Genomic DNA, 16978 nt, shown 5'->3' with positions numbered 1-16978 from the left:
TATTGATTTCATTGCTTTTCTCTATTGCATTCTTGTTTCAGTTTTAGTGATTTCTACTCTTCAGTATTTCCTTCCTTCTGTTTACTTTGGATTTGAAATGCTCTTTTTATCTAATTTATTAAGGTGGAACCTTAGGTTATTGTTTTCAACCTTCCTTCTCTTCTAATATGTGTGTTTAATGATAAAATGTCCCCTCTGAACACTGCTTTAGCTTCATTCCATAAATGTTTATATGTTTTGTTTTCATTTTCATTCAGTTAAAATATTTTCTAATTTCTCTTGTGATTTCTTCTTTGACATGATTTACTTAGAAGAGTGATGTTTAGTTCTCAAATTTTTTGATGATTTTTCACATATCCTTCTGTCTTTGATTTTTAGTTTAATTCTATTGTGATCAAGAATACTTTTAGGGCTTCCCTGGTGGCGCAGTGGTTGAGAATCTGCCTGCCAATGCAGGGGACGCGGGTTTGAGCCCTGGTCTGGGAAGATCCCACATGCCGCGGAGCGACTAAGCCCGTGAGCCACAATTGCTGAGCCTGCGCGTCTGGAGCCTGTGCTCCGCAACGGGAGAGGCCACGATAGTGAGAGGCCCGCGCACCGCGATGAAGAGTGGCCCCCACTTGCCGCAACTAGAGAAAGCCCTCACACAGAAACGAAGACCCAACACAGCCATAAATAAAATAAAATAAATAAATAAAATTAAAAAAAAAAAAAAAAAGAAAGACCTTTAAAAAAAAAAAAAAGAATACTTTTATATCATTTGAATCCTTTTAAAATTATTGAACCTTGCTTTATGGTCCAGACTGTGACTTATCTTGGTGAATGTTCCAAGTTGAAAATAATGTGTATTCTGCTACTGTTGTGTAGAGAATTCTCTAAACGTCAATTAAGCTTATTTGGTTGCTAGTGTTTTTCAAGACTCTTATATAAATATCCTTAAGTAATTTCTTAGATAGGAGTCTGCTTGTTTTAGCACAACTGAGATAGGAGTGTTAATACTTACAACTATAGTTATGGATTGGTCTATTTCTTCTTTTAGTCCTACTAGTTTCCATTTTTATGTATTTTGAAACTCTGTTGTTAGGTGCATCCCCATTTAGGATTGTTATGTCCTTCGATGAATTGACCCACTTTTCAAGATAAAATTTTGCCTCTTTATCCAGGGAAATAATGATTAGATTAAAATCTACTTTATCTAATATTAATATAGGCACTCTAACTTTCTTTGACCAGTATATTCATGCTTTATTCTTTTCAATTCTTTTAATTTTAACCTCTTTGTGCCTTTATATTTAAAGTGTATTTCCTATAGACAGCATCCAGTTGGGTCTTACATTTTTTAATCCAATCTGACAAATCTCTGGCTTTAATTGGATTGTTTAGTCCATTTATATGTAATGTAATTACTGCTATATGGGATTAAATCTACCAACTTGGTTTTTGTCCTCTATTTGTCCCATCTATTCCTTCTTTGCTTTTTTCCTATTTTCTTATCTTATTTTAGATGCAGTGGGAATTATTTTTTATGATTTCATTTTATTTCCCCTATTGGCTTTTAGCTCTATGTCTTTGTTTTACTTCTTGATGCTTTCCCTAGGGTTTAAAACATGTATTTTTAATTTATCCTAGTCTATCTTCAAATAATATGATACCACTCTACCTATAAGCTTTGAACAGTATACTTTTATTATCTTCCTCCTGTCCTTTGTGCTATTACTTTTTTTTTTTTTTTAATTTTATTTATTTATTTATTTATTTATTTATTTTTGGCTGTGCTGGGTCTTCGGTTCGTGCGAGGGCTTTCTCTAGTTGCGGCAAGTGGGGGCCACTCTTCATCGCGGTGCGGGGACCGCTCTTCATCGCGGTGCGCGGGCCTCTCACCATCGCGGCCCCTCCCGTTGCGGGGCACAGGCTCCAGACGCGCAGGCTCAGCAGCTGTGGCTCACGGGCCCAGCTGCTCCGCGGCATGTGGGATCCTCCCAGACCAGGGCTCGAACCCGTGTCTCCTGCATTAGCAGGCAGATTCTCAACCACTGCGCCACCAGGGAAGCCCCTGTGCTATTACTTTTGTATACTTTATTTCTACATATGTTATAAACCCCTTGGTACATTGTTATTGTTTTACTTTAAGCAATTTTCTTTTTTAGCTGCTTTATTGAGGCATAATTTACATACAATAAAAATCACCCATTTTAAATCCAGTTTGAAGAGTTTCAATAAATTTACAGTCATGTACCTATTACCACAATCCAGCCTTAGAACATTTCCATCACCTCAAAAATTCCCTGTTAGCCATCAATTCCCACTGCCCATCCCACTCCACCCCCAGCCTCAGGAAACCACTGGTCTGCTTTCTGTATCTGTGGTTTTTGTTTTCCTTATATTTAATGTAAATGGAATCATACAATACGTAGTCTTGTCTTTGTGTCTTGCTTCCTACACTTAACATGTTTTTGAGTTTTGTATACATCATTGCATATATCAGAAGATTGTTTGAATTTATTTTAATTGATGAGTAGGATTCCATTGTATGAATATATTATTTTTAGTTTTTTATCCAATCATCAGTTGATAGACATATAGATGGTTTCAATTTTTGGTTGTTATGAATAATACCACTATACAGGTTTTTCTGTAGACACATGTTTTCCTTTTTCTTTGGTAGGCATTTAGTAGTAAAATTACTCAGTCATATGATAAGTATATGCTTAATTTTTAAGAAACTGCCAAACTGTTTTCCAAAGCAGTTGTAGCATTTTTACTCCTACTATCAATGAATTGGGGTCCCAGTTTCTCCATATCCTCATCAATGCTTAGTAATTTCACTCCTTTTGATATTGGCCATTCTAGTGGCTGTATAGTGGTAGCTTGTGATTTTAATTTGCATTTCTTTATGACTAATGATTTTTAGCATCTTTCCATGTGTCTACTTGTTATTTGTATCTCTTTCTACATTTTGATGAAATGTATCTTAAGGTCTTTTGCTTAGTTTTAATTTGGCTGTTTGTCTTTTAATTATGAAGTTGTAAGACTTAAAAAAATCCTAGATGCAAGACCTTTTGCTGGATCTTACCTGCTGTTAGCCCCTTCCAGTGCATTTTCATTTTAGATATTGTATTTTACAGCTCTAAAAGTTCTATTTGATTCTTTCTATATCTTCCATTTTTCCCTACCTCCTAAATATATCAAGTATGTTTATAAGAGCTATTTTAACATCATCGTCTGTTAATTATATCATCCCTACCATTTCTGGGTCTGTTTCTATTGATTTTATTTTTTTCTCTTTTATAAATCATATTTTCAGGCTTCTTTGTGTTCCTGGTGACTTTTTATTTGATGGCAGTCTTTATGAAATTTACATTGTTGGGTGCTCATGTTGTATATTTTTTTTAAGAGTATGGAACTTTGTTCTATCTCACAGTTAAGTTACATGGAATCAGTTGAATCCTTCTGAGATTTGTTTTTAAGCTTTTCTTAGGTACACCCACTTTGTAGTGTCTTTGGCTCTACTACAAAGGCAATACTCTTCTGAGGTTTCTACCCAATGGCCTATGTATTATGAGGGACTTTCACTGTGGCTGGTGGAAACCCTTAATTTCCAGTCTTGTGTGAACTCTGGAAATTAGGGTCATTCTACTGCTCTCTGGTGGTTCTTTCCCCAGCCTCATGTAGTTTTCTTTCACAAATACTCAGCCAGAGACTCAGAGGAACCTCTCTGTAGGTTTTAGAATCTGGAACTCTCTTCTGTTCAGCTCCCACTTCTCAGGTATGCAGTCTCACAACTCTAGACTCACTGGCCTCTCCAATCTCTGTCTCTTCAACTTAGAGAGAATGCTGTGCTTCAGCCTGGAAATTATCTCTAGGCTGTAAGAGCAAAATTTTACAGCTCACCTCATTTCTTTCTCATTTCAGGGAGCACAGTCATGCACTTCTTATATTCCAAAGTTTAAAATCCATCTTTTTCATACATCGTGTCCAGTTTTCTATGTGTTTAAGAAGGGAAGGTAAATCCAGTTCCTGGTACTGCATCGTAGCCAGAAACTTTAGATGAGAAGAAGGATATGATCTTACATATATTTTAACATTTTGAGGCTGATGGGCTAAAAGTAGATTGTAGAAAGTAGAGAGTGATAGAGACAAGGAATTAGGAGGCTATTACCATAATCCAGGCCAGAAGTGACAATCACTTGTAGTAACAGTAGACATGAAACAAAATAGTAGAATTCTGGACTTGAAGAAAAAATAAACAGGATTTGGTGATTGTTTGGATGTTAAATATAAAAGGAAGACAGAAGTGAAGGATGAATTTTGGCTTAAGTAACCAGAAGAATGGGGAGGTCAGTTTCAGTAGAACGTTGGGAAGAAATTCTGAAAGCGGTGGATTGAAGAAAGAATGGTAAAAGAGGATTCCGACACAATGAAGATAGATAGCTCTCTCAAGGAGTTTAGACAAGCACATGCCATCTCTCAAGGGACTCACAATCTAGTTGGGGAAGAATGGAGAAGTGTAAAGAGATACTTACATTAGTGTAAGGTGTGCAGTAATAGATTTCTACAGCCACAGATCAAATGAAGATATCTCTAATATAGTGAGGTGTTTAAAAAGAAAGTATAAAATGTTTCACAGAGGTGGTGATGCTTAAGCTGCATGGTGAAGGACTAGGAAAATTTCACCAGAGGGAGGAGGTGGGCAAGGGCATTGCAGAAAGAGGGAAGAGCATGGGATACTGTGACAGATGGCAAACACCTCAACACATTCAGGAAACGTTAATTCTCCATGGCTCAGCCTAAGGTGGAAATGGGGATTTGTGAAGAAATGAAGCAAGAGTTTCATGAAGAAATGAAGCAAAACGTTAGCTGATAAAGACCCTTCTTTACCATGTATACACTTTAGACTTTATTCTGTAAGTAATAGAAATGCTTCTAAGCTCTGGCATGTGGCTGGAGGAGTTGAACAGGAAAGCCGATTAAAGGGCCTGGGTAAGAAGCTATTGAGGCTGAACAAAGCCAAGGAGATGGAGCATTGGTGGGTAGGATCTCACAAAGTTTTAAGTTGAGAAATCAAGAGGTCTTGGCGAGCTGATGGATGGAGTGGGTTAAGAGGTAAAAAAGGGAGGAGTTAAAGATGGCATTTAGCTTTTTGGCCTGGCCATCTGAGGAGATGGTGATGCCATTAGCTGAACTTGGAAAAATAGAAATTTGTACAATAAAATATTTTACATGCCCTCCCCAGGACTGAATATTCACTCTGTGAGGTGGTGGTACCAAGGGTAGGTTAGAAGGGCTTTAATCTCCTACCCTGGTGGTCCTTAACAAGTCTTCTCCCACCTACCAGCTGCATCAAAAAACTTGAAAGCTGTAGGAAAATATGATGCTGCCTATACAAGATAGCTTTAATACAATTCCCTTAACTAGTTTGCCTTTTATCAGCCCCCTATATACAAATACCTCTGGAACTGCAATAGATTCTAAGTCAGATTAATCCAAAAGTTTCAGCTTCTCTTCATATCATTTACAAATGATAGGGGTAATACCACTTATTGCTGTACTTTGCACAGACAGGGGTCAATGCGATGGTGAGGGAGAAATAATTCTGACCTTCCCAGAACAGGTCTCCCTCATGCTCTAGGATCTAGCCATAGTGCCCTTCTTTACGTTCCTCTAACTGGTCAAGCCATATTGTAGGGCCTTTACACGTGCTGTTTTGTCTCTTGGAATATGACCTACCCCACTCCATACCTTATTATATCATAGCTAGATTCTTCTTTTCTTTTGAATCTCCTTCCCTAACCACCTTTTGGAAACTTTATTAGCCTCAATTGGTCTTTATCATATCACCCTATTAATTCCCTTCCCAACACCTTGTAATTTGTAATTATCTATTTCCTTGTTTAATTGATTGTTTTGCATCTGTTGCCCATACAAGACTTTATGAGAGTGGTGATCATGTTTACTTTGTCTCCACTATAACATGTATAATATTACCTGTACCTAGAAAGAACTCCGTAAAGATATGTTAAGTGAATAAGAAATAAAGAGCAGATAATGACGGTTATTATTAAAAAGCATTTCATCAACGAACCAATAGGAGAAAGTATTATTTTAGGATGGGAGGAATTCCCTGTTGTCTCTGAAATCATAACACACAGGTAGTAGCTTTCCCTAAGATTGGTCATGTGTGATTGCACAAACATAATTGCCAAGATTGCACTGATGTATCAGCCTGGGTAATGGATATAATAAACAACCCCAAAATCTCAGTGGGGGTTTAGGTTTTTCTCATGTTACAGACTGACTGTTTGTTTGACCACTGCCTTCTATGTGATAATTCAGGCATTCCAGTGTCTTTTTGTGGCTCTACTACTCTCTCAGTGACACTTTGGGATCCTTCACTGGATCCCCTCTATTTATCCAGCCAACAGTCAAAGAGGGAAGTCTTGCCTGGTTATGTAAGAGATTTCAAAGACCAAGTCTGGAAGTGGTATGCATCACTTCTGCACACACTCTGTTGGTCAGAATGAGGCACATGGCCCCCATGTAACTGCAAAGGAAGCTGGGAAATGTAGTTTTCCTGTGTGCCCAGGAAAAGAAACTGGATCTGTGAGCATGGAGCCAGCCTCTACACTCTACTACAACAGGGGACTTCAACTGGTTACCATGAGGATTACAGAGTTAATGTATGCAAAATACTCAGAATAGTACCCAGCGCATCAGGGACATCCATGATTCCAGGGAAACTGCGAGAGGAGTTTCTCTGAGTTTGCACTAATTACTGCTTGCTAAACAAGGCTGATATTCTAAAAGTTTCTGTCCAAACCGACAGCTGGCTGGAGAGTTTTGTGAGCCCCGGTGCCCAAGGAGGGCAGCCAAAGATGCAGATGCCACCGGCACATCCTCGTGCTTTGTTTAACTTGGTTCCCTGGGTGGGAGAAGTTTTATAAGCAGGTGTTCTGGTTAATTAGGTGATTAATACTCCTCAAATTAGAGAGCCATTTCCCCAGTGACAGTTCTTGTTTTGCTCAAATATGAGACAGATCTTCATTGTATAGTTTGGAGAGGCACGTGATTGCATTCACCTGTCTGCCAGACCTCTCGGGTCATCACTCTGGCTGACCCCGCATCTGGCTGAGTCGCCATCTAGATGGACCAGTTTAGGGAAACAAAAGCGCCCCAGATCATCTGGCCTCCTCTCAGGCCAGGGCAAAGTTGATCTGGTGGTACATTAATGGTTCCCTTCTGGGGATTTCAATCTGTATCATCTCTCAAGGTCAGAGTCATTGTCTCTACACAGAGCCCTCCAACTTCCACGGCAAGGTGGCCAAGCCACCTCCAAGGGCAAATCAGGCATCAAAGCTCTTTCTCTCAAATTCGCTCTCAGATCAATAGAAACCTGCCCCTACCACATTAAGCCCTCTCCCTAAATCCATACACCTTTCATTCTATTCTTGCCTCCTTGCCTTTGCTTCCCTCAATGCAAAGACCCTTTTCCCTCCCATTGATTTCATCAAATCTATGCATCCTTCAAAAGCCAAATGGTATTCCTCAGCCCTTCTAATTCAGCTTGAAGTGATTTCTTCCACTGTAGAATTTTCATAGCAATTACTATATGACCCACGTCAATTAGCATTTAATTGTATGCCATGTCTTTTCTCTTCTTTCATGTATCCTAATTTTGTCTTCCTAATTGGATTGTTGGCAGCTGTGGGCTGTGTTTTCTCCTGGGCATATATGAAAGTCCCAATAAATGGTTGTTTGATTGCTTCAGTTAAGGTAGATGCCACTTACACTTCTGGAAAATGGTTCAAACCCATTCCATTGTAGCAGCTTGAGCCACACAGCTGAAAATATGACCACTCATTCATGTTCCTCACATGTTCCAGCTTTATAATCACAGAGGGACTGGATCTCTTTCTCCAGTTCCAGTTAGAAAAATCCTAGGGAAGACTCTGATTTGCTCATTTAAGTCATGTGCTGAACCCCTAAAAAAATCAGTCTTGAGGGAAATAAGATTATATAAGAACAAGAAAGTTCTGAACCACAATCACAATGGTTGGAGTAAAGAGTGACAATTGTCCACTACAGGTGTACCTGGATTTTGGAAGGTTCTGTTTCTTTATCTTCTCCAAGATAGCTTATTTTTAAATTAGATCTTCATTCATCAAATATTTATCTAGTCAGAGTGGATCCTGCTCCTTGGGGAGGCTCAATAGATTAACTGTCAGTAAACCTTTATTGTTCGTTCTTTCTCAGAGGAGAGAGAAAGAAGACTTTGCATTGAAAAACATGGTCTGATTGATGGTACCTTTCCCTTAAACCTGTTCTCCAGAAAAGACCTAAAATTCACATACATGCGTTGTTCTCTCTCCCAGGAGCATTTAATAGGGATCACAGTCTTAATCTCAAATTGGAGTTTTCATCGTCTCTCCCTCCCCTCCCTCTTCAACTACTCCTTAGAGATCTGCTTTACTGGCTCAGTGAGTAGTGTGTTAGTTTCAGGGTCCCTGGTTGGAAATGGATGACACAACTCAAAGGAGTTAATTGAAGAAAGTTTAATAAGGGGACTATTTAGAAAGATGAGGCAAAGGTTAAGGAATCACCAAGGGATGGGGATTGCCGGGTTTAGCATAACAGGAAGCTGTTCTTACTCCTACCCCCAAAGAGGCAAGGGGATGGGACTAGGAGTTGGAGGACAGGCCTAGAGGACATGAATTATGACCTTCAGTCGAGGAAGGCAGCCACTGCCAAACTGAAGCCCTTGTGGAGGAAGCCCTGGCCTCCCTCCTCCAGCTCTCTGATATCCTGCTAGTTCCCCACATGACCAGACCCAAGGAAGTGCAGGTGATACAGTCCTTTAAGGTCAGCCTCCTTGGGAATAGAACCGAGTGACAGTGGGCAGAGAGTGATCTGGGCAATCCATTAGAGAATGACCAGCATAAATGCTAAGTTTCAGTAGGGTAGGAGAAAACATATCATAATGAGAGAGAATGTATATAGTTAGCAAAAAACCCTCCCAGAAATTCTGAAAGAATGTAACCTCTTTCTCCCCCAAAGATCAAGCAATGTTGATCAAAATAAGTAAAACTACAACAAGAGACTATCAAATATGCTAGCTGATTGGGAAGATCATTCATTCATGGATTTGTTCATTTATTCATTCATCAAATGTCAAAGATTTATTTGTACCTCTAGGCATCAAGCATGCAAAAATGGATTAGATGTCTCTGAATGTTTGAAAAATTTTATAATAAAATGTTGTAACAAATGGATTATATATGGTGACTGCCCTAGAGAATCTAATAGTCTGGCCCAGCAAGGTTTCCTAGAGAAACTGACAGCTAAACTGACTCTGGGGGAGCCAGATAGGAAAGAACAGGAAAGGATGTTACAGGAGGGATGTTGAGTGGGTGTGGGAGAGTGGTGGGAGATGAGGTGGCAAGGACAGAAATCTATTTCAAAGTTCAAGATTGCACTGTCAGATCTGCATTTTAGAAAGGTCCCTTGATCGTCAGAGCAAAAGATGGATTGGTAGAGCAAAACAAACAAAGTTAGAGAATTAATGTGGGGACCAATGTGAACAACAGCCATGTATGAAAACAGGATCTGAACAATGGCAGGAGGACCAAAGATGAAGAGGGGACATATTCAGAAGATAATCATGGGGAAGAATTAACAGGACTCAGGAACTGAATGGCTGTGGTATGAGGCAGAGGGAAGATGCTTCGGTGCTGTTTTGCCTCCCCTTACTTTTCTTAGCTAATAGCTCCCCGATTTTCCTTTGAGAGCACCACTCCTACCTGCCCTGCTGAGTGTAGTTTGCAAAGAACCGTCACCCATGGGTTCTTGTCTTTTCTGGCCAAGAGGGTGATCACGTGATGTAAGCAGGCCAAGCAGTCTTTTCCTCCTAGGTACCTGGAAATCTTAGGCTTGGCACCTAGTTCCTGCCTTGGTTCTTGTCTTTCTTGAAATCTCCCTCTTCATTTTTTTCCTTAAATTTTTATGCCACCCAAAAGCCTGCTTAAAAAGTCATATATATGTTTTTTACTTCAATTAGTTAGTTATTGCTGCACCCAGAAAACCTCAAGCGATTACAGCGGCCATGTGAATGGTGGTGCCTTACACCGAGAGACAGAAAACAGGTAAAGTCTGAGGTGGCTTTTCCTGGGGGAGTGGGTGGGTAGTTTGCTTCTGAGACGTCTATGGAAAAGTAAAGGGAACATTTTTCTTTAATTTGGAAAAAAATCCAAAAATCCCAGGAGACTTGTGTGGAACTCTGAAACTCATACCACAGAGTATAAAAGCCATCTCTGGAACTTGACATAAAAAGTCCTACCCAATAGCCTGACCTCATAAGGACTTAGACTTCTCTAGGGAGAGTAATTCTTCCATGGGGAGGCTGACACATTCTGCAGATTCCTTGGAATCAGTGAAGGGTGGGCGGTGGATGGAGCTCCATTCTAGGCATGGGGAGCCCTGGGTTCTGGCTCTGGCTCTCTCATTGATCAGCTGGGTGACTTTGCACCATTGCCCTCCGCTCTCTGGGACTTAGTTTCCATGTTATTAAATACAAGGGTTGAATTTTATTGGGGGTTCTCCAAAAATTCCAAAAGAGTATTAAGTTTACACGTAAAAGGGCCAGCGATACTGGGAAACTGAATTAAACAAACTTTAAGCCACTTTCTTTATTTTAGGACTCTTAAATACACTTATCTGTATCTGGTGAGGTGAAAGCGAACAGCATTTCTTACTCTATTTTTGCCCAAGGAAGCTTCCCCCCGCCCCATGAAGAAACATGTGGAACTAGTCATCATCAGAAGACACTTGCAGAGATGATGGATTAGGTGATGTCTAAGGTTGTTCCAGCCCAAACACTCCATGATTCTGGGCTTCCAGTGTCCTGTGCACCTCCTGTTTCTTCCACTTGCTCCTTCCTTGGGTTGATTGACTCTGGGCTCTGTTCTAAGGTGGCTCTCCCAGGGAAAAGCAAACCTGAATGCCTGTGAAGTCACTTAAAGATCTAGTCAGGTTCATGAACCCCCCTCCCAGCAGCTTAAATGGAAAACAACCCACGTCACCCCAACACACACACACATACACATATACTGTGCTTACAGCCCAGACCCAGGCCCAGCCTGAAGGGATTGCAAAACACACACACATACACATATACTGTGCTTACAGCCCAGACCCAGGCCCAGCCTGAAGGGATTGCAAAACATGCTCTAGTGTGCATTTGGGAAAACAAAGAAAACCCTACTCTTTTCTGCTCCAGACAGTCTGAGACGCTTGTGTGCCCTTGGGCCTTTGCCCAGTTCTCTCATCTGCCTCAGTCCTGGTACTAAATTGGTTCAAGGTTTGGAGGAAAGCTTCAGAGGCAAGAATGTTTAGAGTTCTTAAATGCTGAAGTCACCCCTAGACCCTCTATGACCACCAGAGGGCGATGACAACAGCATCTGTACTGCAAGCTGCTCCCAAGAATAACAGCAGTAAATTGCACCTAATGTGTTTATGAATGATGGAGGGGCTGAAGTGTGTGCGTGTGTGTGTGTGTGTGTGTACGTACAGTTGGGTGCCTGCAGCTAAAACTTTGAAAATCTGTTAAGTACAATAAAATAAAATCTGTACCTCTACTATATATTCACAGGATGTGGTCCAAGCAGTTCAAAGTTCCCTTGAAGGAAAATGAAGTAGAAGGAATCAGAATAGCATTTATGTGAAAGAAAAGGGAAGAACTCTCAGGAGCGTAGTTGCTGTCGACGACACGGGGTGTGTGAGTGTGTGAGCGTGCATGTGCACATGTGTTATATGTGATTGAGTGTGAATGTGTATAAGAGTGAGTGTGTAAGCATGTTTGTGTACAAGTGGGTATGTGTGATGGTGTGTGTGTGTGTGTGTGTACAGGGCTCATTCAGATTTTTCCAGTGTGAGCAGACCTCAAGGAAGTCTGGGCAATACTTCCTCAACTTCCTGCCCTCTCCCTCCAAACAAACAAACAGAATCATTCCTACAAGTATTTATGGAGCCTCTAACACACGCCCCTCCCCACAGCATCTGGAAAAGCTCAGACCTGGCCAATTTTGAGCAGCCACTGGAAGAGGAAGGCATTGGGGGCAGAAGGGATGCCTTGCATGCAAATGACTCTTTTGAAAAAATCACTTTCTCTTCTTTGATGCTCCAAACAGCCCAGTGAGGTGGGCCCAGACAGGGCTGTGGCCTCCTTGTTTTGAGGAAACCAAAGCTCAGTGGTGACACGATTGACCCAGAGTCACCTCGTCAGGAGGCAGAAGCTCAAGGACTAGGAACACAGCATTGTCAATCCAGGGGTCCAAGGCCCTGCCATCCCTACTTTTAGAGCACAGCAGGCATTGGGGTTGGGCAAAGAAGGACAGGCCTACGGGTAGGGTTTACCAGCAGCGACCTGAACCACTCAGGTGACCATTTTCTGTAACATTTGTGACCACGGAGTGCAGTAATGTCAATAGAGTAGGTCCTTCGGGAAGAAGTGGATCTTGGCCAAGATGAGGTAGGATCTTTGTAGATGAGGTAGCTTGATGGGCTTTGATGGGCTGTGAAGTGAAACATGGGTGAATGAGAGGGCCGCGGTTTGGGGTCCCTCGTGGCTGTGACCAGCCAAGTCACTTCACTTCTCTGAACTTTGAGTTTTTGTCTATAAAGTCGGGGTACTCAAATGCCCCCTTGCGGGCCGGTGTTGGGACAGAAGGAAAGAATACTGAGTAGCATGCCCAGCTCAGGGCCACCAGCCTGGTCAGTCCTTGGCTCCCCAGAGTGAGTAAGCCTCAATTCTGGGGCCCTGCTGGCCGAGCTCCCTCCTCCGCTGCCTCCTCCGTTCGAGCTCTCGGTTGCTCCAGCAAAGTTCCCAACTTAGTCGACATGACGCGCGGCGCAGCCAATGGGAGGCGGAGCTGGCGTTTTTGGGGGGCGGGAGGGGTGGGCTCCACGTCTCCGGTGTCTGCCCGGCTCAGTGAATGGAGAGAGCGAGCGCCGGCCAGCTCACCCGGTCGCCCCGTGCCTCAGCCGCCGACACCGCCGCCGCGCTCCCGAGCCCAGCCCCAAGCCGAACCTCCCGGGGCGCCGTGCCTCACTGCGCTCGCCCCAGGTCCCCAACCCGGCCCGCGCCCCGGGCCGCGGGCCAGCGGGGCCAGGGGGCGCTCGGCACCTGGGCACTCCGAGCGATGCGCAGCGGGGCAGCGCCGGCCCCGCCGATGGAGCTGCTGCTGCCGCCGCCGCCGCCCGGCGCGCCCCGCTCCGCCCGCGGCCCGTGCGCCTGAGCGCCGAGCTCGCTCCTCCTCCGCGCCAACTCAGCCGCCCGCTCCCCAGGCCGCCCGTGCTCCCAGCGCACCTCCGTGGGCTCCACGCGTCTTGCCCCGCCGAGGCAACCTCCTCCGGGCGCGGGCCCCTGCACACTATGGCCCCCAGGCGGACGGAGGAAGGCGCCGCGGTGCGCGCCCGCCTGGTGCTGGCCTTCGCGCTGGCGAGTGTTCTGAGCGGCCCCCCCGCTGCCGCCTGCCCCACCAAGTGTACCTGCTCCGCCGCCAGCGTGGACTGCCACGGGCTGGGCCTCCGGGCGGTTCCCCGGGGCATCCCCCGCAACGCCGAGCGCCTGTGAGTACCCCCGCCCCGCCCTGCCTCACGCGGGCCACCCACCTGGGTCCCACAGAGGGGCCCCCCGGCGCCAGATCCTTCCTTCTCCTTGGCCGCGCTAGTTGCAGTCTCTGCCTTCACCCTCTCCTGCATCGGATCCTTCACTCTCTGAGTTGGGGGTCTGTGGCTTTGGGCAGGTCTGGGGAGAGAGGTCTCGAGGACCCCAGTGATGAGCAAAGAGCAGTGTCTCTCCAGGGGTGAGGGTGCCAGACGCAGGGCCAGCTGACAGCTTTCAAGGGGAATGCTGGCAGGAGGCAAGGAGAGATGACACTGCAGACAGGGAGGTCTTAGGGTGAGGGTAAGGGGTCCGCGCTCATTAAAGAGGGGGCGAAGGAGAAAGCTGAAGGGTGATGGGGCGTCTGGGCACGGAGACAGGAGAGAGGGCCTGAGAGACTGTGACCGGCTTGGAGATCAGAATGGGCCAGCCGCTCTCTGGCTGCCCTTGCGAGGAAAGTTGAGAGTGTGTCTGAAGGTCTAACTTCTGAGGAACCGAACCAATTCAGAGTGGGTGCTTGCAAAACCCGCCCTGCCTGGAGCGCGGCCTCGGAGATGCCAAGTTGCAGCCCCGGTGAATTTTTTATGGCTCGGTTATAAATGCCTCCCCAAACGGGCTGGAGAATGGAAATGCTGACAGCCCTTTAAATGAGACCCAGCACTATAATCTTACAAACCGCACTCAGCCTCGGATCCTGGGCTTGGCAGCAAGAGGAGAGGCGCTTGGAGAGTGGGGTGGATTGACCCTCGTTTTAACCCCAATTGTGCAACCAAATATTTACTTTTCATATGTCAACGTTTTGGAAACATTTATCATTTTGATCCTCGGACCAATTTCAAAACTTGGACTCTGGGGTGGGCTCTTCCTAGCCTGCAGTTGGGGAGTGGGAAAGGAGGGAGAAATGGTAGAGGGGGTTGGAACTGGACTGGGAACACAGCCCAGAAGTGGGTGAGGGTTTGCTCTAGCTGGTAGATTTCTGCATGCCTTGCTCTCCCGCTGCCCCCTTCTGCACATGTCTTAGAGTAGGTGCATAGGTTTTCAAGATTCTGCCTTCTTGACTTCAGTCTGGAGGAGAGTGGGCAAGAGACTAAGATGTATTGTCCTAGAGTGTGTTATTCCTGTTAATCACCTCCTGTCCCTCCACTTCTCTTCCGCTTACTTTTTATGTGTCCCTGAGCGGAGACTCAGTAGAACTGCCTTCCTTTTTCCTGGAGCTTTACCTTTGGCTCAAGACATTTTTTTCAAGTGCAGTGATTATTCTGTGGGGTTGAACCAAACAATTCTTGAGGGTTAGAGCTGAACCTTCATGAATATGTGTAGAAAACGAGGCTCGGAAATGTGAAATGACTTGCCTAAGGTCACACAGCAAGGTGATGGCAATAAAAGGGCAGAATCCAGGTTTCTACAGCTTAACTCAGACATTATATTCTACCATGCCAGTGAAAAACTTGTTTTAGTGGTATTTTTGGAAACCTGTAACTTACAAGCTAAATTCCCCTCCCTCCTCAACACCAGGGCCAGCCACATGAGTTAGTGAAATAATAGCTGTAGCTAATGTTTAATGAATGCTTTCTATGCCTCAGTTTGTTTACATGTGTTATCTTATTGAATCTCTACCATGATCATTAGTTACAAAGGTAATGCTTATTATTCCACTTTACAGTTAAGCCTTTTTGTCATTTGTTCAAGGTCATGTAGTAGCTAGTTAAGTGCTTGAACTCGAGCATGTCTGGCTCCTAAGTCCATACCCCCTACCACGCTGCTGGACATCCTTGGAACACGGTTCAGCTTGGGCCAAGATCTATAAGTAGACGGTCCTGGCGGGGCTCTCCGTGGGCTGGGGTCTTAAAATAGGCAGCTGTTGCTGCTGCTTCAGGTACACCCTGCAAACATTTGACTTGCCTTGACATTAGCTCTCCTTTTGGGGTCTTGAGTCTACTTCTCTTTGATATTCAAAATCATGTTGCATGTTTGAGACACCAAAGAGAGTGGGCCCCTCTCCTTCTAGCATGTAGGAGGCCTTCAAAAGCTGCAGGCACAGCATTGCAGCCAGCATGCCACTGTGCTACCTCTCCCAGGAGACCCAGGCAGCTGGGGGCTGCCCATCTGCTCTATAATTGAAGAGACTGGGTAGAGACTGGAGTCCTGGGCGTTCCCATGGGCCCCCTGCTGTCATGGCCACCGGCAGGCATTGGCGAAGTAGGAGGTGCTTTGGAATATCTGAGTCTCCTCTGCCTTGGTTCTGGTCACTGATGTCTCTTTGGTTGGGGTGCGTTGGGGTGATGCGGCTGGCTTCTCATTCTAGTCTCTTCCCTCCCCAGGAGAGGGGGCAGCTTTACAAGCAGGCTGGGTCAGGGTTACTGCAGGGATTAGGTGCAGCCTCCCAATAGTCCCAGTACTCCTTCATCACCCCACACCCTGTCTCAGTCAACTCACCTGTGACATTTCAATTTTGCAAACTCTTATGGGGCGGTGGCATTTCTGAGCTATGCTAAGGATTTCTTTAGGGAGGAATTTTTCATTCATTCCTCCCTTCATTCATTCAACAAACATGACTGGAGTGCCCACTGCATTCCAGTAACTGTATATAAAATCATGGCATATACAGAAGAAAACCAGCAATCCAACTTAAAGAATGTAAGCAAACGACGGAAGAAGGAACTTTCCTTTAGTGAGCCTTTAAACTTCTCAGGGCTCATTTTTTTCATGTGGCTAAGTTTTGTCAGCCCTGCCATCAGATGCTCGGGACCTTCCTAAGATCCATTTTCTGATGTCAAATGTTTATGTTGTGTTTTATAACAAAGAGGAAACATTTTCTCCCTTCTCTGTTCCTGCTGTTCTGTCTCCCAAAGAGGCTTTTATGAAGAGGTGTGTGTGTGTGGGGAGGGAGGGTTTGTTGCTCTGGTAGTGTTGACTTCTGAGGCCTTGTCCACCCATGGCATGCCATTAAAGCAAACGTCCATGAGGATAATGTGGTCACCGTTTGGACTTTGCTCCAGGCCTGGAATGGGGCCAGTTAAATTGTTCATAATTAAGCTGGTATCAGAGCTAGGGGTCTGTGTTCTAGCATATTCTCCATAATGTCAGGACATCACACAGAGAAACTCTCTGTTGTTTATAAACTACCGACAATTTTTTTTTTTCCCCTCAATGGGGAGGTGACACCCACAAGAAAGCTAAATAAACGCAGGGGAGAATTCAGTGTAATTTATTATCCATGGAGCAAAGATAGAGGACAAGGGGAGAGGAAGTGAATGGTGGTGCCTGAAACAAAACATTTACCATGGAGCACAGAGTAAACAGATGTTGCGTTTACCCTTCTGA

At 44.4% G+C, this 16978-nt stretch overlaps 1 protein-coding gene across 3 annotated transcripts in view; it reads left to right on the top strand.

Moving 5' to 3' along the window:
• Nucleotides 1–12976: 12976 nt before the first annotated feature.
• The window catches only part of SLIT3 (slit guidance ligand 3), a 625193-nt gene continuing 621191 nt past the window's right edge, over nt 12977–16978 (top strand). For 2 of the 3 annotated variants that reach the window (XM_007171384.2, XM_057541374.1), the window contains exon 1: nt 13274–13620. In XM_007171384.2, coding sequence (XP_007171446.2) covers nt 13424–13620 — 197 coding nt within the window. In that variant the 5' untranslated portion in view covers nt 13274–13423. Of the gene's footprint in view, nt 13621–16978 lie in introns of all 3 variants that reach the window. The other variant, XM_007171383.2, reaches the window with a different exon arrangement.

This window comes from Balaenoptera acutorostrata, chromosome 2 (assembly GCF_949987535.1).
Source record: "Balaenoptera acutorostrata chromosome 2, mBalAcu1.1, whole genome shotgun sequence".
Taxonomy (NCBI): Eukaryota; Metazoa; Chordata; class Mammalia; order Artiodactyla; family Balaenopteridae; genus Balaenoptera; species Balaenoptera acutorostrata.
The sequence above is the reverse complement of the archived record's forward strand: the minus strand, read 5'-3'. Positions and strand labels throughout refer to the sequence as shown.